This window comes from Cucurbita moschata, unplaced genomic scaffold (genome assembly GCF_002738365.1).
Source record: "Cucurbita moschata cultivar Rifu unplaced genomic scaffold, Cmos_1.0 Cmo_Scf00022, whole genome shotgun sequence".
Classification (NCBI taxonomy): Eukaryota; Viridiplantae; Streptophyta; class Magnoliopsida; order Cucurbitales; family Cucurbitaceae; genus Cucurbita; species Cucurbita moschata.
Window position 1 is genome coordinate 2,291,664 of NW_019268538.1, and position 21,656 is coordinate 2,313,319.

At 37.4% G+C, this 21,656-nt stretch overlaps 5 protein-coding genes and 1 long non-coding RNA gene across 7 annotated transcripts; 4 read left to right on the forward strand and 2 right to left on the reverse strand.

Moving 5' to 3' along the window:
- Window positions 1-319: 319 nt before the first annotated feature.
- LOC111459102 (protein DETOXIFICATION 42-like) lies at window positions 320-4,798 on the forward strand. The gene is made up of 15 exons (XM_023101857.1): window positions 320-642; window positions 753-844; window positions 979-1,102; window positions 1,284-1,405; window positions 1,648-1,857; window positions 1,931-2,070; window positions 2,145-2,280; window positions 2,358-2,454; window positions 2,538-2,638; window positions 2,707-2,870; window positions 2,955-3,026; window positions 3,104-3,220; window positions 3,322-3,417; window positions 4,221-4,342; window positions 4,481-4,798. The coding sequence occupies exons 3-15, from the start codon at window positions 1,011-1,013 to the stop codon at window positions 4,521-4,523; spliced, it is 1,512 nt and encodes a 503-aa protein (XP_022957625.1). The 5' UTR covers window positions 320-642; window positions 753-844; window positions 979-1,010; the 3' UTR covers window positions 4,524-4,798.
- A 1,709-nt stretch (window positions 4,799-6,507) lies between these two features.
- LOC111459633 (chaperonin-like RbcX protein 2, chloroplastic) lies at window positions 6,508-7,760 on the reverse strand. Its single transcript, XM_023102630.1, has 5 exons — window positions 7,334-7,760; window positions 7,173-7,264; window positions 7,030-7,087; window positions 6,879-6,944; window positions 6,508-6,802 (listed from the first exon to the last, which is right to left on the reverse strand). Exons 1-5 carry the CDS (start codon window positions 7,616-7,618, stop codon window positions 6,701-6,703), a joined length of 603 nt encoding a protein of 200 aa, XP_022958398.1. The 5' UTR covers window positions 7,619-7,760; the 3' UTR covers window positions 6,508-6,700.
- Window positions 7,761-9,307: 1,547 nt separating this feature from the next.
- On the forward strand, window positions 9,308-12,659 carry LOC111459832 (heterogeneous nuclear ribonucleoprotein F-like). Its single transcript, XM_023102909.1, has 2 exons — window positions 9,308-9,427; window positions 11,545-12,659. Exons 1-2 carry the CDS (start codon window positions 9,414-9,416, stop codon window positions 12,305-12,307), a joined length of 777 nt encoding a protein of 258 aa, XP_022958677.1. The 5' UTR covers window positions 9,308-9,413; the 3' UTR covers window positions 12,308-12,659.
- A 654-nt stretch (window positions 12,660-13,313) lies between these two features.
- LOC111459621 (cyclin-dependent protein kinase inhibitor SMR13-like) lies at window positions 13,314-14,055 on the forward strand. The gene has a single exon (XM_023102610.1). It carries the CDS (start codon window positions 13,632-13,634, stop codon window positions 13,971-13,973), a length of 342 nt encoding a protein of 113 aa, XP_022958378.1. The 5' UTR covers window positions 13,314-13,631; the 3' UTR covers window positions 13,974-14,055.
- Window positions 14,056-17,555: 3,500 nt separating this feature from the next.
- LOC111459713 (nuclear transcription factor Y subunit A-1-like) lies at window positions 17,556-21,653 on the forward strand. 2 transcript variants are annotated; one of them, XM_023102738.1, is made up of 6 exons: window positions 17,556-17,754; window positions 19,070-19,324; window positions 19,393-19,508; window positions 19,679-19,750; window positions 20,158-20,322; window positions 20,890-21,653. In XM_023102738.1, the coding sequence occupies exons 2-6, from the start codon at window positions 19,072-19,074 to the stop codon at window positions 21,304-21,306; spliced, it is 1,023 nt and encodes a 340-aa protein (XP_022958506.1). In that variant the 5' UTR covers window positions 17,556-17,754; window positions 19,070-19,071; the 3' UTR covers window positions 21,307-21,653. The 2 variants fall into 2 exon arrangements, with proteins under 2 accessions (XP_022958506.1, XP_022958505.1); XM_023102737.1 differs by having other exon boundaries at window positions 17,557-17,754; window positions 19,067-19,324.
- Window positions 20,365-20,883, reverse strand: LOC111459715. The gene is made up of 3 exons (XR_002713333.1): window positions 20,755-20,883; window positions 20,413-20,418; window positions 20,365-20,377 (listed from the first exon to the last, which is right to left on the reverse strand). It is a non-coding gene; the product is annotated as an uncharacterized LOC111459715 (long non-coding RNA).
- Window positions 21,654-21,656: the final 3 nt, after the last annotated feature.

Consider the following 21,656-nt stretch of genomic DNA (forward strand, 5'->3'; position numbering starts at 1 on the left):
CTATTTTTAAGAATAATTATCCAAAAAACGAACTAAAATTAAATTAAATATGTATATATATATAATTATATCATAAAATACATATATATATATATATATTAAAATTAACTATAAATTCTTATAGTAGAGGAATCTGACCCCATAAATTTTATATTTATTTAAAATTAATTTAAGTTAATTTAAATTAATTGATATTCAAACGTTAATAGTAGCAATTCGGTTAGGTTGATGGGGGTAAGAGAGTCTTTTGGACATCAATATTTTATATATTTTCAAAGCATTCTTAAATTAGCTCATAATTGTTAATAAATGCAAGGAAATTATAGGTAAATTACCGGCAGTGAAATTCGGTATCGAACACTGGCCGCTTTTCCTTAGCGGGAAGGACTTGGGCCTCTTCCCTTTGCCGCTTGTCTTTTGCCCGCCAACGCCAACGCCGACGAATGCCTCACTTCCATTTGCTTCTCTTCGTCAACTGACCAACAAACTCGTCCTCTTCGCCTCCGACCCTCACAGGCTCCTAATCAAACCAATTTTTCAATACCTCAATTGGCAACTGGCTTCAGACAAAGACACCCTCTTCCCTCTTTCTTCCGTGCTTCCAATTTGTATTGGGGTTTCTTCCACGCCGTCGGAGTTGAGGTACCCAACTTGAAATGTCTTGGTGGCAATGTTTCAACCATGAGTCTCTTAGGAGGTTTCTCTGTTTAGACTTTGGGTTGATTTTTTTTGTTTTCTTTTTTGGTCTAAAGGATTGTGGACCATGAGGGGCCTCCAGTTAGGAAGTTTTGCCCAAAGGTTAGGCTGTTTTTGGTGGAGAAGTTAATTTAGACTCTGTCTCTGGGTTAGTTTTCCATAGTTCTTTATATATGTTGTCTTTGTTCCAACAAAGTTCTCACTTATAGCTCATACCCACTTCAATATTCTGTGTTGGGTAGTGAAACAATTGGAGTATCGACGTTTTTGTTCATTCTGCAGGCTCTGGGTATCGATTTCGAACAGTTTAGGTAATGGCCTTCTCGATCATGTCTGAGGAAGATGATCCTTATCCCTCTTGGGAAAAAACGAGAATGCCTATTCGTATTTTCTTCAAGGATGCCAGGTAAAGAAGCTGCTCAACATTTATCAAACTTTTTTGTTGTCTTTGTTTCGCTATGCTTTCTAGACACAGATTCAATGGGGGACTGTCTTTTAGCTTTCTGGATTATGATCCATTATGTTTGTAATAGGAAACATTCTTTCATGCGTGGTAATTCCTTTCTTGTTCTGTTTTTTGTGAACAGACATGTCTTTAAGTTGGATGACCTTGGTCGGGAAATAGCACAGATTGCTTTGCCTGCCGCACTAGCTTTGGCAGCTGACCCTGTAGCTTCTCTGGTTGACACAGCATTCATTGGCCAAATAGGTAACTCTGCTTTTCTTTTCAAGATTTTTAGGAATCACGGATCTCTACAATTGTATGATATTGTCTACTTTGAGCATAAGTTCTCGTAACTTTGCTTTGGGCTTCCCCAAAAGGCCTCATACCAATGGACATGTATTCCTTACTTATAAACCCGTGATCAATCCCTAAATTAGCTAATATGGGACTCCCTCCCAACAATTCTCAACAAGGGTCGTGTTCATATAGCTATATCATGGATGCAGGTCCTGTGGAGCTTGCTGCCGTTGGAGTTGCTATTGCTTTATTCAATCAAGTTTCAAGAATTGCAATTTTCCCCCTTGTTAGTGTCACCACATCTTTTGTTGCTGAGGAAGATGCTATTGGAAGTGCTTGTAATGAAGCAAAGGATAATAACGATAAGGAGACAGGTTTATTCACAAATGAGGAATCAAAATTGATGATCCCACACAATGGTATGCATTCCTTCATTCACTACTCAACGTTTCTTCTGATTCATCATCTGATTCCATTTGTTATCCTTGACAGGGAAAACTGAAGAGAATGGAAGAAGATATATCCCATCGGCCTCTTCGGCTTTGGTTATCGGCGGTGTTCTTGGTCTCATACAAGCCATTTTCTTGATATCTGGAGCAAAACCTCTACTAAACTTCATGGGAGTCAAGTCAGTAAGTATTACCTATTGAAACTAATGCCTCAATCCTTTCTTGTACATGATTGTTGCTGCATAACATGAACGTAGGATTCGCCGATGATGACTTCTGCACAACAATACTTGACACTGCGGTCACTCGGCGCCCCGGCAGTTCTTCTCTCCTTGGCCATGCAAGGCGTCTTTCGCGGTTTTAAGGACACAAAAACTCCTTTATTTGCAACTGGTATACTTGAAACCACCTTTTCTTTTTGGAACCTCTGAATTATCCATGTTCATATTTCCCCCCTTGTTCTTCATCAGTGGCAGGAGATGCAACAAACATCATTCTAGACCCAATATTCATATTCATTTTTCGTTTAGGTGTCAGTGGTGCAGCCATTGCACACGTTATATCGCAGTAAGTTTTATGTTATTTGTCGATTCCACGGCTTCTCGAGCATATTCTGGCTATTGTTTTTACATTTACTTCTTATTTTGTAGGTACCTAATAGCACTGATACTCTTTTGGAGATTAATGGGACAAGTTGATCTCTTACCTCCCAGTATCAAACATTTGCAATTTAGTCGGTTTCTGAAAAATGGTAAGAGATTTGTGTAAAGCATGCTGCAAAATCTGAAGATTTGATTAACCATGTTCATGCTTCTGTAGGCTTTCTATTATTAATGAGAGTCATTGCTGTGACGTTCTGCGTGACGCTTGCTGCGTCCCTGGCTGCACGCCAAGGATCCACATCAATGGCTGCATTTCAGGTCTGCTTGCAGGTCTGGCTGGCGATGTCTCTACTTGCCGATGGCTTAGCTGTTGCTGGGCAGGTTTGTAAAAGATTTCTTTCAATCATGTGCATATGTATTCAGAACTACAAGCCTTTCATGTTAAGTGTTCTTATTGTTCTTCAGACAATACTAGCAAGTGCATTTGCCCAAAACGACCATGATAAGGCAACGACTGCAGCATCACGAGTATTACAGGTTCCTATCGTTTTTTGAGAGATCTAATTACTTTTAGTAAAGGGAGTTTCTCTAATATATAGTAAACTATACTGCAGCTGGGATTGTTGCTGGGATTGGGGCTTGGAGTCTTCGTTGGAGCCGGGATGACATTCGGGGCAAAGTTATTTACAAGCGACGTCGATGTCCTCCACCTAATCGGCATAGGAACTCCAGTATGTCCCCTTGTAACTCTGCCAACGCAAACTATAGGAATAAATCACTCATTTCAATATCAAACGGAAGCCTAAACTGAATTTTGTTTTAATCTGTACAGTTTATTGCTGCTATGCAACCAATCAATGCCTTGGCATTTGTTTTTGATGGCATCAACTTTGGAGCTTCTGATTTTGCTTACTCAGCTTACTCCATGGTGAGTTCATAGTCCCCCTGTTCGCATACTCGCCAATTATACAAAAAACAACTATGGTGGCTGGTTATTGTCCTAAAATCTAGTCATGGTCGGGATCTTACAAATGTTGAGGATTGTTGGGAGATGAGTCCCACGGCTAATTAAGGGGTTGATCATGGGTTTATAAGTAAGGAACACTATCTTCATTGGTATGAGGCCGTTTGAGGAAACCAAAAGTAAAGCCACGAGAGCTTATGCTCAAAGTAGACAATATCATACAATTGTGGAAGTTCGTGGTTTCTGACATGGTATTAGAGTCATGCCCTTAACTTAGTCATGTCAATAGAATCCTTAAATGTCAAACAAAGAAGTTGTGAGCCTTGAAAGTGTAGTCAAAAGTGACTCAAGTGTCGAACAAAGAGTGTACTTTGTTCAAAGACTCCAGAATAAAAGTTGAGTCTCGATTAAGGGGAGGCTGTTCGAGGGCTCCATAGGCCTTAGGGGAGACTTTATCGTGTACTTTGTTCGAGGGTAGGATTGTTGGGAGAGGAGTGTCACATCGGCTAATTAAGGGGTTGATCATGAGTTTATAAGTAAGGAACACTATCTTCATTGGTACGAGGCTTTTTGGGTAAACCATAAATAAAACCATGAGAGCTTATGCTCAAAGTGAACAATATCATACCATTATGGAGGTCCGTGGTTCCTAACAACAATGATACGTATAGTAACTCGAGCCTAAAATGAACAAGATTGTAGCCTAAAATGAATTCTAGATGAACTTTAATCACCTAACCATCCAAACTTACATTCCTTCTCTCCAGGTTCTGGTGGCTATTATCAGCATTTTCTGTTTGTTCATTCTCTCCTCAACTCAAGGATTCATCGGTATCTGGGTCGCCTTAACCATCTACATGAGCTTACGAACACTAGCCGGATTCTGGAGGTACGTCCATCTACACTCTATCTATCCGAACTCGTGTCATCCAACACTCGTTAACGAACGATCACAAATCAGTTACCATATTACGGTATTCATTACAAAAATCTAATGTTTTTGAACTGCACTGGCCTTCGCTTACAGGGTCGGCACGGGAACAGGACCTTGGTATTTCCTCCAAAGCTAGATTCCAAGTCGTTTGTAGGACATGGATAAGCTGTTGGATGATGTTTTTTTCTTCCATTTATGTCCATACCTTCATATATAGGGCTGGACTGCATCAGGACATTCAGCTTAAAACCTTAAAAAGTTGAAGCTTAGAGACCATGTACAGAAAAGACAAGAGAAGACAGCATGTTCTTGAACAAGAAGACAAGAAAACATAGAAGATTTGTACGAGTGTACGAGTGTTTTGTAGCTGTAAATCACAGTGTTCAGTTCAGTGTCATAAGATTTTATGCAGGTTGTTTGTTATATGCAATCCTTCTCCTTTGAAACTATTTGTTTAAAAATGTATTTTTTCTATTATTGGTAAAAAAATATATAATATATTTTTTTTTAATCTTCAGAGTTTATTACGCATTTTAAAATTGTGAAGGTAAAGGCCAAGATAGATAATATCTACTAGCGGTCGACTTGAACGACTACAGTGATATCAGAACCAAACACCAAGCGGTGTGCCAGCGAAGATGCTGGTCCCGAAGAGGGTGGATTGTGAGATCTCACGTCAATTGGTGAGGGAAATGAAACATTTCTTATAAGAGTGTAGAAATCTCTCAATACCAAGATACGTTTAAGATTGAAGCCGACGATACGTTATATTTTTCTAGGCGTGTTACAATTTTGTAATGATTAAATATATATATATATATATATATATATATATATATATATATATATATAGTGATTTAATTTTAATTATTATACTTTTAATAAAATTTAAAACTGTCCTTACAATGTCTCAAACGACATGGCATTCTTTCAAAATATACCTAGATAGAACATCTTGGGATTGCACCTGATTTTGCTACAATACCTCCTGTTCTAGAGGCTTGGGGAAGGCTCAACCCATTTGACAAGGGGTACGAATTCATTCTTGTATTCGGGATTCATATTTGATCAAAGATGTTTGGGTTCGGATTGCATTGGTCGGCTTTTATAGTAAATGTGGGTTTGTTGAAGAGGCCTGTAAAGTGTTCGATGAAATGCCTGAAAGAGATATGGTGTCGTGAAACGCTTTGATTTCTGGATATGTGGTGTGTTCGTACTGTAAAGAGGCAGTGTTCTTGTTTATGGAGTGCGATGGGGAGGATTCTGACCCAATTCTCGTACTATAGTGGCTCTGCTTTTGGCTTGTGCTGAGATTAGGATTAGACATTCATGGCTATATGGAGTCCCAGATATCTCACAAGAGCTCCTGGTAGCGTGGAAGGGCTGCTCTTGCTGCATTCTTCGTGGCAATCTAATTACACTACAAGAAATGATAGATACGATAACTTTTGAAAAACGCTATCGTAGACTACGTCACGACAGCCCGGTTGGTATTGCCTGGTTCCACCACCAACAAGATCTTGATTCTTCCGCCGACCAAACGGTATGTATATCTTGTACTACCTTCTCTTCTAAAACACGTCTACTAGGGAGAGGTTTCCGCACCTTTATAAGGAATGTTTCGTTCCTCTCTCCAACCAATATAAGATTTTACTATCCCCCTTGAGGACCCAGTTTCCTCACTAGCACACCATCCAGTGTCTGACTCTATACCATTAGTAACCGCCCAAACCCACCGCTAGTAAATATTGTCCGCTTTAACCCGTTACGTATCACTGTCAGCTTTACGGTTTTTAAAACACGTCTACTAGGGAGAGGTTTCTGCACCTTTACAAGGAATGTTTCGTTCCTCTCTCCGACCGATGTGAGATCTTACAATCCACCCCCTTGAGGGCCCAGTGTTCTCACTAGCACACCACCCAATGTCTTGACTCTAATACCATTAGTAACAGCCCAAACCCACCACAAGTAGATATTATCCACTTTGGCCCGTTACGTATCGCTGTCAGCCTCACAGTTTTTAAAACACATCTACTCAGGAGAGGTTTCCACACCTTTATAAGGAATGTTTCGTTCCCCCCTCCCAACCGACGTGGGATCTCACAATAAGGTCAACCTGATCATCCAAAATGTCTCGTGGGTCGATAGCAACATGTTCAATAAGATCGATACATACATTCACAGTTTTTGTAATATTGGACGTAAGAATTCTTATTAGTTGGTGTAAACAATATGAATAAGAATGAAACCACAGGAAAAGAAAAGAGAACAAAACAATGTAGTAGCTCCTAGTCTGCCAATCTTCTAAAACCTCTACTCATCTGAAGGCCATATCACAGTCTCCATTAGTCGCTCTCGCATCAACTCTAAGTTCTCATCAGATATCTCTTTGTATATTTCAGCATGATCACATTTCTACGCAATATCAGAAAATCACTGTCAATATGTGTTCTTAAAGTGATTCCAACCAAAGAAATTGTAATCTTCTTACCTTAACCCATTTGTTATAGAGATGAAGCCTCGTTACCATCACTCTCTCAGCCAAATCCTGCTTCTCCTGTTAATCATAATCATCTCTGTTTAGACATAAAAGATTCGAACCTTTAAACTTTTGATCTGAGCCGAGGAGGTCGTAATAATACCTTTACGAGGGTGCGGATGAAACGCTTCCCATCTCCAGGCTTGTGATTCACAACAAAACTGTCGAGGTAGAAACAGAGAAATTGTGGATTATATTGATTTCGAGGAAGTTAAGGAAAGTGAGGTGAAAGGGTTCAGTAGTTACTCATAAAACCATCTGTATTGGGTAGGATTCATCTCATAAAGCTGATTAAGAACTGTCTTCACAGCTTTGAATGTGAAGTAATTCTGTATTTGCTGCACGTGGAAATCAAAACATCAACAAATTTTCCATCCAAGAACAGTCATATCATGTTCTGTTCATACCATTTTCACATCATCAAAACTATCCTCATACTGCCCTGCAAATTCATTAGAAATAACAAGCCTGCGTTTCCTCCGTAGATTCCTCCGGTGGCCACCAACGGCGGAGAGCCGCCACTGGCCGCCGGAATTCACGAACGAACTCACCGATGATGATACGGCCAAATGATTCTTAAGCTTAGATTTGGTGGGCAGAACCAAATGTCCACCAGTTGTGAGACTCATATTGGTAACCGGCGATGAGTCCACCACCGGTGTTGTACCCACAAGGAAGAAAGCTCCCACCATTGTGGAGAAAAAAACGTTGAGAGAAGGAAGGAAGATTGTGGGAGGCGTAATATAGCAATTGAATGGAATATAAAGGAGAAGAATAAATGGGCAGCGGGGATTGGGTCAAAGATTCACCTACCGTGAGAAACTGGAACTTCCACAGTTCAATTTGGTTTCAGATTCTTGGCGGCACGTGTGTCCGTGATTTTTGCCGTTGTGTTTTTCTTGCTTCATCTTATTTTTTTCGTGCCAACTGCCAACACAAACCACACGTTTTTTTTGAGGTCCTAGATTATCCATGCAATAATCTTATTTTTTTCGAATTGAAATTATATTTTTACTGGGTTTTTTTTTTCATTATTACATTCTTTTTTTAAACTCCAATAATATTTTAAATTTTTTTTTTATTAGACGAATACGATTCTCCACAATTGAGCATTAACTCTCAAGGTTTTGTTTTGGTCTTCCCGAAAAGGATTCAAACCAATGGAGGAAGTATTCTTCATTCCCTAAATTAGCCGAAAGTATTCTTCATTTCCTAAATTAACCGATGTGGGACTTTCATCATCCAATACCTCTCCTCGAACAAAGTACGCCTCCCCTTAATCGACGCTCGACTCCTTTTTCTTTTGGAGTCTTAGTCATTTTTTATTATGCCTTCGAGGATGCCCGACTCCTTTTTTTTTTGGAGTTCTTTGTTCGACATTTGAGGATATGTCAATCTATTGGCAAGACTAAGTTTAGGACATGACTCTGATACTCTATTAAATGAACATGATTCTCCACAATTGTATGATATTGTCTACTTTGAGTATTAGCTCTCGTGACTTTGCTTTGAGCTTTTCCAAAAAGCCTCAAACAAAGAAAGTATTTTTTAATTATAAACTCATGATCATTCTCTAAATTAGCAGATGTAGGACTTTCATCATCCAACACTTTTATCTACTAAATTAGTTATCCTTATAAATTTCGTACCTATATGACTATTTTTTTAATACAATATATAACCGTAAAAATTTTCTATCCAGCTAAGAAAATTGTGGTTTTTATTCTTTTAATTTTTAGAAAATAATTTTAAAATTTAGAAGATCTAGAGCATTCTTTAACCGACAGGTAGCGTGGAATCTGGCGGATTCTTAGCCACGCTGGACAATTTTGAATGTTCTTTTTTAGTCTTGACACGTTTCATAGAGCTATTCTTCAATGATCCACGCGCATATTCGCGCGTGAAATATATTCATTTTTTTTTTCATCGTCTCGTTCAGTCTCATACAAAGGTAAACAAGTTTGGACCTTGAAAAGTGATGTTCACGCGGCCGTAAAATGCGTAAGGTCACGTAGTCACTAATCTCAACGTGGAAAATGGATACGGAAGATCACGTGAGTCAAATTCGGCTCGCACGTGGCAGCATGGTCCAAGTAACCCATTCGAACTTTTCAACCACACTGAGCCCATGAGGCCCAAATTCCACGTGGGCTTCGGCCCATCTTTCTATTTTATCCTAATCTTTTAAAAAAATTTGAAAAATTATAATTTATATTTAGTCTATAATGAAAATGTTACATTTTTATAATTAAATTTTAAATATTTAATTTTTGGAAACTGTGTTTATCTTTCTACTCAAATTTGATGGGCCTGTCGGGAACGATGAAGGAAGGGCACGGGTCCATTCAGGCGCAGTGAGGTCTCAGCTTCTCACGCTTATTTAATATTTACTTCGCCATATGGATTCAGATTTCACAATTCAACTGATGCTGCGACGCCTGCCGCTTCGACATCAACAGCTGGGCATCCCCCCCTATCAGCGCGACCATGTTCTATCGAGGGTAAGTTTTCTCTTCCTCTGATCCCTATTCTTAACCTCTTCCTATTTCTACGATTCTTTTCCCCATAATTCTTGTATTTCACGCCGATTTGGGGTTCCAATCGCTTCGTTTCTCTCTACTTTCTGTGTATTTCTAAATTGATGAGGATTCCAAGCCTCTTTTCACTAATTATTCTTACGTACCGTGTGTTTTCTTCTTCATTCACTCTGAGTGTTCCGTTCTTTCTTTTATTGGATTAGAATTGTTTAGAGGCTTATTTTGTTGATTTCGAATCTCCGATTACGGGTATGATCGTGTATGCGTGGATTTTGTTCTTCTAGGTTCTTATCGCTTTGTAAATGCTTTGCATAACCGGATGCGTAGAGGCAATTTCATATGATGTATGGATGAACTAGCAAAGCAAAATAAAACCGAAGTTTTAACTTGAAAATTTTGGATATTTTCAGTTTATTGTTTCAGTGACTCTAAGTGGTTGGATGATTAGTTGGCTAGTTTATATGGTTTCGAAGACTGGATGTTGAATTGCCATCAATTAGTTTTAGGTATTGAGAACGCCTGAGCTTTAATTTTTATCGTCTTAACAATATATGAGATTTGTTTTAGAATGGGAAAGAGATTAGATAATGAGGAAAGGGCAAGAAGGCTAAAATAGAAATTCCACTATCAGTGTGAATGAAGAAGGAAGGAAGAATGAATTGAAATCCATAACGAGTGTGTACCCATCTAGAGGAGGCAGAAGAGCATATTCCCCTTGACTTCCTGTACATCCCTAAGGGTATTGACAAAATTTCGAAATCCTGCTAGAAACAGTCGAACCACAATTTTTCTTAGTTCTCGGATTTCTTTTATCCATGGCTAGTTTAAATATAATGTCAATAGGAACTGGATCTCAACTGTTCGCTAAGGATGAGCCACTTTTTAATTGGCTTTTTAAAATTGACTTCCACCTTGTGTCAATTTCTATTATCCATGGCTTGTGTCAATTTGTATCATTCCAGAGCTTCCTGGTATTTTCAAAAGAGATTTGGGTATTGGCTATGTAATCTATCGTAATTTGGTCCTCATTTTACGTGACATTGAGTCAAACGAACCAAATTCTCTCTATCACAAGGTCTTTTCTAGTAAATATGATGCTCTCCCCTTGATAAAACTTCCAGCACCCAAATGTTCAACCCTCCGGTGAATTTCAAGAGAGAATTTGGTCTTGGGAGAATTGCTGACCCGAACCCTCACACTGACACCTTACTTGCGGATTATCCCCACACCTCTATATTACTGTGAGAAACTAATGCATAGAGAGAGCTAGCTGTCAGGATTAAAGACACAATGGCCTGGAACCTAGGTTTTTGAAGACATCTCAAGGATGAGGAAGTCCCAAACTTTTTAGAACTTTTCTAGGAATTTAGCTTATTTAGGCCATTCTGCATGGAAGCCAAGAGATATTTGGAGCTTGGACATACGTGGAAACATGTCCTGCAAGTTTCTTTTCACCACCTTGTTATCTCATGTCCAGCCATTCAAAAAACTATGGTAAATTGCATTTGGAGGAGAAAGATTACCAAAAAGATTTAACGCTTCTTATGGATACATATTGGAGAGTATTGAACACCTTTGAAAAGTTGCAAGCAAGATTGCAGTCCTCTTTTCTTTTTAATCTTCAAACTGATGGATAATGTGCACAGCGATCTTTTCCTTTGCTCGATTTTGTGCCTAACCACTGGAGCAACACTCTTGATTAAAAGTTTTTTTGATAATCCTGAACTGTGAAAGAGGATGAAATAATCTTTTCGTCAATTATAGCTGTTTGTGTTGATGATCAACTTTAATGTAGTCCTTTACTGAAGCGTCTGCCATTTTCTGTATTTATTTAGTGTGTTTGGAAAATACTGAAAGTTTACCCACATTTGTTTTACGAGAAACTCGAACTAGCAGGTCTACATTCTTATAGCCAAGGAAATTGTCTGCTAGTTAATAGATGCGTGTAGGAGTATCTCTTCGTTATCTGCATACCAATGAGTGGGAGAAGTGTGGATATTTTTCTTATATTTGATACATCGATTTTTTTTCTCTCTTGGGATGGAATATTGATGAGGTTTCTGTTTTTGTCCGGATTGAAGTTCATTTGCTGATGGTGGTGATGGTCGTGAAATGGGTGCAAAGCGTCAAAGGATAGTTGATCAGGGATCTTCTTATTATGGGACTTCTCCGGGTGCCGGGTTTATGTATAATGCAAGTCCTTATGCATATGTTGGTCAGCCACCACCGTTTCCCGTTGTCAGACTACGGGGTCTTCCCTTCGATTGCATGGAAACTGATGTTGCTGAGTTCTTTCATGGTCTGGACATAGTTGACATTATTTTCGTCCACAAGAATGGCAAATTCACAGGGGAAGGTTTTTGTGTTTTGGGTTATCCTCTGCAGGTTGATTTTGCCCTTCAAAGGAATAGGCAAAACATGGGCAGGAGATATGTTGAGATTTTCAGGAGTAATCGACAGGAATACTACAAGGCGGTAGCGAATGAAGTTTTCGATGCCCGGGGTGGTTCGCCAAGAAGAACTGCACCCAGGTCGAAATTAAACGATGAGGTGAAAGACTTCGCCGAACACACAGGTATATTACGTTTGAGAGGACTGCCATATTCAGCAGGCAAGGATGACATACTGGACTTCTTCAAAGGTTTTATCTTATCAGAAGACGTGATTCATCTAACACTGAATTCAGAGGGAAGGCCAAGTGGGGAAGCATTTGTCGAATTCGCAAACGAGCAAGACTCGAAAGCAGCAATGTCCAAGGATAGAATGACACTAGGTAGCCGTTACATAGAGTTGTTCCCGTCATCCCAAGAAGAGCTAGACGAAGCTATCGCCAGAGGACGGTGACATCAGCTATTCTATTCTATTCACTGTGTTTTCTTCAATTACTACGTTGTTTTGGTTTGGTTTTGGAGCAATGAGGTTTATGGAGGAGTTAGAAGTGAATAGGAGCCAAGTTTGGTTGTGTTCTTATGGTGACCATACATTCTCTCTACTTTCCAGGACCATTGTTAGCCAGACGAGCAGGTCGCACGCATCGCTCGGTCTGCATAAATTTGTGAAAAGAATTTGGTTAGAAGGGTTCTCTCTATGTATTAACCATTCCTCTGGGTAGACGCCTGTAGTTGGTGGCTTATAATCTCCATCATATTTCTGTGTTTAAATTAAAGTTGAAGGGTCGAGTGAGAAAGATGGGCCACTGTATCTGTAGCTAACATTTCATTTGTTTTTTCAAAACTGAAACCTAGACAGATTTTCCTCGGATAAAGTTTAAATTGAAAAGATGAAAATTTGGAAAAGGACATAGGAATTTGGATTAATAATATGTATTTAATTAATATTTTATTTATTTATTATTATTATTATTATCTCTTTTATTTTTTTTAATATGACATCTATCTACAACAGTACGACATTTTTTTCAATAATTTTGAATAAATTAAAAAAATATTTATACCCAATATTTTTTCGCGAATAATTAAAGAATTTATAATTTCACCACAGATATTATAATAATAAAATTCACAATTATCCTACATCACCAACACAGATTCTTTTAACTGCTTCTTAAAGAGAAGCTATAAAGTACAAGATTTTTATTTTAATTTTATTTTTCATTTGATTTTTATTTTTATAGCAATAAATAATAAATTATTTACCTAAAAATTGATTCCCAGCGGGCAGCGGGCAGCCCAAGCCCTAATTTGAACTAATCAAATTAGGAGTAATCCCAAGAAGGGTGCCTAAAAATTTGAACTCTATCTCCCTCCTTTCTCTCTCTCACTGATTATTTGCCTCGGGTAGCGGGCAGCCTACCCTGATTCTCTATGCTTATAATGAGCTCGAGACGGACACGAGCACACTTGTGAATGCGAACCCCCCTTTCCCTTTCTCTCTCCTCTTTCTCTCTCTAGGGCTTTGTGGGTTTTTGAACGCCAATCCTTCTCTTCAATGGGTGTCTTCAAAATTCTCTGAAATCCCTTCTGAAAGCTATAATCTTTGCAGAACCCCATTTTACAGAACCCTGTTCCTTTACCAATAACACCCTCTATTTTGTTTCCTAACGTTGTTGTTGTTGCTTGTTGGCTGTTGGTTGGTCTTGTTTTTTGTTTTGTTCCGCTTTGTCAAATTCCCCTGCTACTCAATCGACTAGTCACCAAATTCCTTCCAAATGGCACCTTCAGGAGCGAAAATGGCGACAAGACCCAGAAGAAATATACGCACCTCCAAGGTGAATAAGAAAATCAAGAAGACAACCACGAAGAAGCCACAGAACCAGATTCCGCCGCCACAGAACGACGTTGTTCAATTTCCTGACGACGACGGCGGCGGCGGCTACAGCACGCCAAAAGCAGAGAGATTCAGAATCCCGGAGATTCTGACATGTCCACCGGGGCCGAAAAAGCAAAGACCCATCTCCGATTGTTCCTTCCGGCGATCGCCAATTGCCTTTTTTGCCCCTCCAGAATTAGAGCTCTTCTTCTTCATCGCCCGACCGGACATTTCAGTTTGAAGCTCAAAAACATCATTAATCAAAGCTCGCATGTTCATACAACTTTTACAGACATTTCAATCAAAACCCACTTCTTAATTTTCTCCTCTTCTTCATTAGATATCAATTTGAATAAGTTTGGGTTTCTTCTTTTTGTGTGTGAATTTGAGGTTAATATATGTTTGCTCTGTAACATTACCATTAATATAATTTTATTATGTTCTTGGAATTTTGAAGAATTATGGACTGTGTTGTGTAGGGTTCGAACCTGTCCCACACCACACAACTTTTGGGCTGTGATAATCTCAATTTTCAACCAGTGGGTCTCTTTAGTTTGAAATGGGTCAATGGTGGCTGCCATTTTCATGCTGCTCTGTTTCTTTCTTTCTTTCTTTATGGGTTTAGGGTTTTGATGGTACCCAGCCATGGTGACGGTGCAGATTCCAAGAGTGACGGATGAAGAAGATGATGAGACAGCGAAACGTCGCCGTATTGGCCACCAGAAGGCTGCTGTGACTCAGAGCGCAGGTGCTCTGTTTCCCTTTACTCCATACATTCCACCTGTACACAAGAATTTGAGTGTGACAACACGTCAATACGTCAAAAAAAAATTTCATTTTCCACGTGGAATTTGCATTTTAAAATAAAGTTTAGGTTTTTTTTTTTTTTTTTTTTTAACTAATTTCTTTTTCTAACGTAATTATAAAATTGTGGAGTGAAAATTAAAATAGCTATTTTTTAATTAATATATTTTTTGCTAAAATGTTTTTATATCATATATTTAAAAAAATGTTTTAAATAATAATGTAACAAAGGGTATTATTTATTTTATTTTAACTTATTATTATTATTATCATTATTATTCTGAAAAGTATCATTATTATTATTTGTCTGGACTGAAACTAACCTCATCCAAACAGTGTAAGAGAATCCAATGAACTAACTCGTGCGGCTTCACCGTCGCCCTCTCAAAAATATTCTTTTTTATTTTTTATTTTCTTCAAATTTCCCTATTTTTCATATTTATTTATAAATAAAAATTTAAAATATTATGACACTATGGAAGCCCCACATGTGTTTTTGGCACAATCTTTTAGAATACAGAGAGAGAATTATTTTAAAATTTAAAAAAAAAGATTAAAACATGTTAATGATATTTTCAAATTTTTATTAGTATTTTTTTAAGGGCACTTTTAATTATTTATGAAAAAAAATTATATATAGATATATATATTTTTTTAAGTTTAAAAGTATTATTAAAAAATTAAAAAATTTATAGATATTTTTATTAATTTAGCGCTAATAAATTAAATAAAAATAAAAATATTATAAATATCTCAATGGATTAAAATATATACTATATGAAAGTATGGGAAATGAATCACATACAAATATTTTATACATATAAAAGAATCCTGTCTTAATGAAAGTAGTCAGCTTTTTAGTGGTCAACCATATAAAATAATAATATTAATTAATTTAATTAACCATTCTTAAATTAGGGTTTAATTATATTCCAAATAACCTCAAGAATATATGCACATGTGATTGCGTTGGGAAATGTTTGTATTAGCCTACAAAGTCTAATCTATATATTAATTAAATATTTGAGTTTAATCTTTATGAAATATTTGTTATACAAATTGTAATTAGAATAGAGAGTGGGGATTAATCATCATTAAAATGGTGCTTTTAACCAATTTAATTTTATTTAGTTGTAATATTATTTATGAACATCTTCTTCTTATATTAACTAAATTATCCATCATAGAACTAAGTAAATTTGTCTCATTAATTAATATTATCCGTTTAGAAAATATATAAAATCATATTTGAAGTTTTGAAGAATCCGAGGATGCTCAAAAAAAAAAAAAAAATTAAGTTTTTGTTTCCTTTATGAGCAAATGTTAGAAATAGATAATTGAGGTTTTTTTATTTTTCATAAATTGATTTTTTATAACAATTTAAGATTTAAATTAATAATCCCACATTGGCTAATTTAGAGAAGGGTCATGGGTTTATAATTAAGAATATTATTTCAATTGGTGTGAGGTCTTATAGGGAAGTCTAAAGCTAAGTCACGAGAGTTTACGTTCAAAGTGGATAATTTTAACAAAATTTCATATTTTTTTCAATATTCAAATTAAGGGGTTTTTTTTTCTTTTAAGAGGAAAAAAGGAAAATATATATATAAGAAAGGAGAACTGGGCCTGATAAAAGCCTGAAAGCCTTGTATCTCTAACGGGCCTCGTCCAATAGTAGCCGCGGCCCACGTTTCATTTTCGTTTTTCCAGCCCATGGTTCGACCCTATCCCATATATGGAAGCAAAAATTACTAAAAAAAAATTATTTGTTTATTTAAAAAATGCACATTACCTTTTTATTTTATTTATAAAGGTTTCAAAACTCTCAATAAAATAGAGGTCGTCCTCTCCATCATCACTTATCATTTTCAAAGCTAGAGTCGTTGCTTCCCATTGTTGATGAAGTCGAAATTGTCATCGACTAGCAATCGAGGGTGATGGTGAGTACATGAGCGAGATAGGTAAAATTGGCCCGAGACATTAGGGTTTTTTTTTTTTTGTTATAAAGGGACAAATCGGTAATTTCACACATACTATTCTATATGAAAAGTCTTTTATACCCCTATATTTGACTAATTATTGGCAATTTCCCCTATAGATTATCCCAGGAGGTGTGATTAAAAGAGTAAATTTAATATTTATTGAATCATAACTCAAAGTGACCTTTGGATTACTCCCCATAATTAAGCTGAGGCCTTTAGGGACTTTGCTAGAACACCCAATCATGATTTCTAGGTACAAAGGCATGCTTATATGAACTCCAACAAACTTTAGCCAATCGAATGACGCCACGTGTCATACATTCAATTATTATCATTCTTCGTTAGTACATCTCATAATTATTATTTTTCCCACTTCACCCTTGTGACATTATTGAATATTTTAATATATCTTGTTTTATAATGTAGCAAAATAATAATAATAATAATAATAAAATGAATAAATTCCATCTTAGAAATAATAAAGTTATGAAATTATAAAATTGTCATCGTATAATTTTCTTTTAATTTGTTGTTGTTATTATTATTATTATTATTTTGGAATAAAAAAGAATGAAGTGGCACATAAAATAACTAACCTGATGATAAAGTGACCAGCGGGTGATATGAGAGGATTGGCAAGATGAGTAACAACGGTTGAAAACAAAATGCATTAAAAAGATGGGATACGTGGCATGCGCTGCTGTCGATGCTTTAAAGAGGCGGTCCCCACATTTGCGCCAAGCGTTTCCCGGACTTTGCTCGTCAAGTGCGTGTCACGTGGGTCAAAATATATTATCCCATTTCCCTCTTTTTATCCTGAAAAACAAATTTCCCTAACCTCACCCGTCCGTGACATTCCTTAGCTCACGACCCACGTCAACTGGGAACCTGCTTTACCCGGTTTTGCTCGTCTCAACTCAAGAGGCGTCGACTTGGAAGAATCTCGTAGTTTGAAACTGGAAGGGGCGGTTGCTGGTGGAAGAGTAGCTGGAACTGAAGTCGGGTCCCGCAGTGGGTGAGGTAACAGTAGCCGTAGCTCTTGAATTTGAGCTGCCAGAAAAGGGTCTTTGTTTTTGCGCTCTAATTAACAGTGCTTTAATAAACTATGAGAATCGCTGAAGAACTTGATTGACTCTTCAAATTCTCTTCATCCCTTTCTGTTTTTCTTTATCTCACAGATTCCCACCGTCTTCTTCTTGAATCCAGCGCTTCGGATTTCCTCAATTTTCTCTCCAGGTGAGTTCCTCTCTTTCCTCTAACTTCATTTTGCGAGATTCTGGTTCCCTTCTCTCTTCTTTTCGATACCTAAAATTACCCTAGGGTTTTCTTAATTCGGTTCTTTTCCATCTCTTCCCTTTGGTTTTTGTTTATGTTCGAGTATTGTTCTCGTTGCATGGAATTGGGCCAGCTTTGCTTTCTGGATTCATGCGACTAGGATTTGGAAATTTGGATCACTAGAGTTCACTTGGTTGGTTTTCTTTGTTTAGAGAATAGAGTGGAATTAGGATCCCGATGGGAATTTAGAAGTTATGAGTTGGGGCGATTTTTGCTCATGTATTTTCAAAAATGAACTCGCGCCGTCGTATTTTGTTGTTTCTGCTATCTATCCCACTTTTTTTTAGCATTGGGTTCTGTTTATTGTCTGCATGTGGGGATTATGGTTCGCGCAATCCTGAATTGCGGAATTCGGATTGTTTGAGTCAACTTGCGGCGCAGTCCTGAAAGTTGTTTTTCTGTTTTCTTGTTTAATTTAGATGCCGTGCAAATTAGGTTGGAATGTCAGTCGTCTAGAAAACGAGCTGAATATTGAAGTGAACGTTATCTATATAACTCTTTTAGTTACCCCCTGCCCTTGCATGTGGATCACTGGTATGCCCGGCTTAAATGTCAAAGAGAACTTATGTAGAGAGGGGAGAAGATTTTAATTTCAGATACTGAATTATGATTTGATAATTGTCTGGAGCGTTTATGGAGGGTTCATCAATATTATCCTGCAATTGATCTCCACTCAACATTACAGGAATTGGTTTATGTTTTGGATTAAAGATTATGGATGATCTTGGCTTTCTGTTTTTGAGTTTGTTAGATATGCTACACTTGCATCTCTTCAAAATTAAAAGTTTAAGGGTTCCAAGATGTGATTTAGCTGACGTAAATCGAGCATTCACGATTCCAAAATTTTTCAAGCACAAAATAGAAACTTATTTGGTTTCTGTCTTCCGAATCATAGAACCCAACAATTGATGTTAAGTTACGAGCTTAGCTGGGAAGGCCTGAAGATATTAAAGGTGTAGAGCATTTTGCTTTCGTAAGGTCATAGGCTTCATTCAAAAGAATAATGAGCAATGCTCTGTACAGGGATTGGATTAAGTTAAAGCATGCTCTGGGGAAAGTTTCTTAGGTTTTTAAACGAACGATGCTTCCTTTTTCCCCTTTTCCTTTTAACGTCTTCTTTTCAATTCTTTTATCACAGGGTGACGGCTGGTTCTCTGTTTATCCAACATTGGTTTTGCATATTATGTGAATTAACGTATATATATTTGTTTAGAAGGTATGCAGTCAAAGTCTAAAAGTGTGAATCAAGTGGAATCTGAACCACCGAATATGCAGCAGACTGGTAGTTATTCTGAACCTTGGTGGCGTAGTATTGGGTACAATCCTATCTCTCCGTCAGCAACAGGAGGGAATGTGTCCAATTCACCATCACTGGAATGTACTAATGGTGCCTCAGAATCTAATGACCAGTCAATGTCAAATGCTGATTTGAATGAAGATGATGATGATGACACCACGAAAGAAACGCAAGGTATGGCCCTCAACTAGGATAATTTAGCCTTATTGGATTGTTAACGAACATGTTATTATCAAATTCAGCTGCAAGTTATGGGCAAGGTCAGCACAACAATCAGCATGCTGTTTCTACTGCACCTAGAGTGCATGGTGGATGTATCACACAACCTCCTCAGCTTGAACTTGTAGGCCACTCTATTGTAAGCTCCTTCCTATAGTCTTGTTGATTTCCTCCTTACTTTAGAGACATCCTTCTTGCTCTCGGAATCCAGTTTTTGATTATCGAACAACATTGGTTCTTTGAAACGCATCAGATTTGAGATGCTTTTGAATTTTGTGGAATTACTAGTAGTTGTTGAATCTTTTTCAGGCATGTGCATCAAACCAATATCAGGATCCTTATTATGCTGGACTTATGGCTGCATATGGGCATCAACCTATGGTATGTAGGTTAAAATTATAAAGATCAGGCGATGATATGAATATGCATATATATGTACATCTTACTGGTAATTTTTGCACCATATACACTATTTTTTATCTATATATATATATATATATATATATATATATAGCTATATATATATGCTAGCCCTGGGTAATTTTGATGGCACTTTTCCTTTCTGCCTCCTCCACTTTTATGTTTTTTCTTTTGCTTTTACCTTTTCAATTATCCAGGAACTTCATTATGTTCCTTGTCCAGATTTTCACTTTCTCAAACTATCATAAGTAAAATAACATATGAGTATCTGGTGAACGCGAACTAATTGAAATTTTCCAGTTTTTTGGAAAACATTCTAGAGTGATTATGCCTGTAAGTTTGCCCCTGACAAGTATTTCATATTGTAGGGTTATCCTCCTTTTATTGGGATGCCACATGCTAGAATGGCTTTGCCCCTTGAGGTGGCACAGGAGCCAGTTTTTGTGAATGCCAAACAGTATCAAGGGATTCTAAGGCGAAGACAAGCACGTGCTAAAGCAGAGGTTGAGAACAAACTGATAAAAGTTAGAAAGGTACGATTGCTATTCAGAATTCAGATCGTTTTCTTTGATGTACTATGGCTTGTCTCTTATATATGTTTTAGGTATCTGGGAATCTATAACGACTTTCTTAATTGTACTTTATTTTTCTTGAAGTTCATTCTTCCCTATGCTGCAAATTTGATTATAAATATTCAAAGGAGAGAAGTAACATATATAGACTGGAGGTCAACGGAAGGTATACCATAAATGGTATCCGTATATACAGCTGATTCGGATTCAAAGCTTTTAGTTTTTGAACTCGGAGCCTTTGTTACATTTCATGTTGAGTGATGTGGTGACCGTGTATGGTCGACTCACTAATTTAATTTGAATTCGACTGAGGCAAAGCCAGGTCTTTCAAAATTTCACGATTTCTTTTTTGTTGTATGTAGATCTTAATAGTTAGTTCTTTTTTTATTTCACGATTAGTTTTTGAATGCTCTATACTGGCCCGGGTTAGATTTCAAAAATCAAATGTCATTGAGGGTTGGCTGGTTGTTAGTTCTGTATGTTTTCTGAAGTATCTCTAATATTTAGCTTGTGTGTAATGTTGATCAGCCATATCTTCATGAATCTCGTCACCAGCATGCCATGAGACGGGCGAGGGGTACCGGTGGACGTTTTGCCAAGAAAAATGAAGCTAAATCTTTGAGCTCTACTATGAAGAGCAAGGAATCTGGTTCTGGTCAAGCTATATCGTCTAGTTCGTCTGGTTCTGAGGCTGTGCCTGGTGCCTTGGCTGAAACCTGGAATTCCTCCAATAGTCAACAAGAAGCAAGAGCCCAGTTGCATGAGTCATATGAAGCTCGTAGTTATGTGAATGGCAATAGCCATTTTCATAATTACAGTAGCTTCCAAGCTTCTTCATATGCTTTACTCTCTGGCGAGAGAGGTGAAGATGGAGACTGCTCGGGACAGCAACGAGGAAGTATCTCAGAAAATCAGGCCGCACAGAGGCGTCTTGCAATCAAATGAACCACCTGGTTGCGAAAATACGGGGTACCCCTTGGTTATTTGTGGGGCTACGTTCCCTGGCAGTTTTTCTGTCAGGCGGCAAATCATTCTTGGCTTTGTTCTTGTGGTTGTTGCTTAAACTAAACGAAAAGGAGATGGATGATATAAGTTAGCCATTTGGACCTTAGTTCTAGTTAAGTCCTTGGAATGCTTTATTCCATCAACCTCCCCAATTCTTACCTTGTGTAAAGAACAGACTCCATAGATTTCAAACAGTGTTCTTTTTAGTTTCAAAACAATGTTGCTATCTCGACTATTATGTACTTGTGTGTGTGTTAAGACTTGAAATGTGATTCATGATTTGGTTGTTC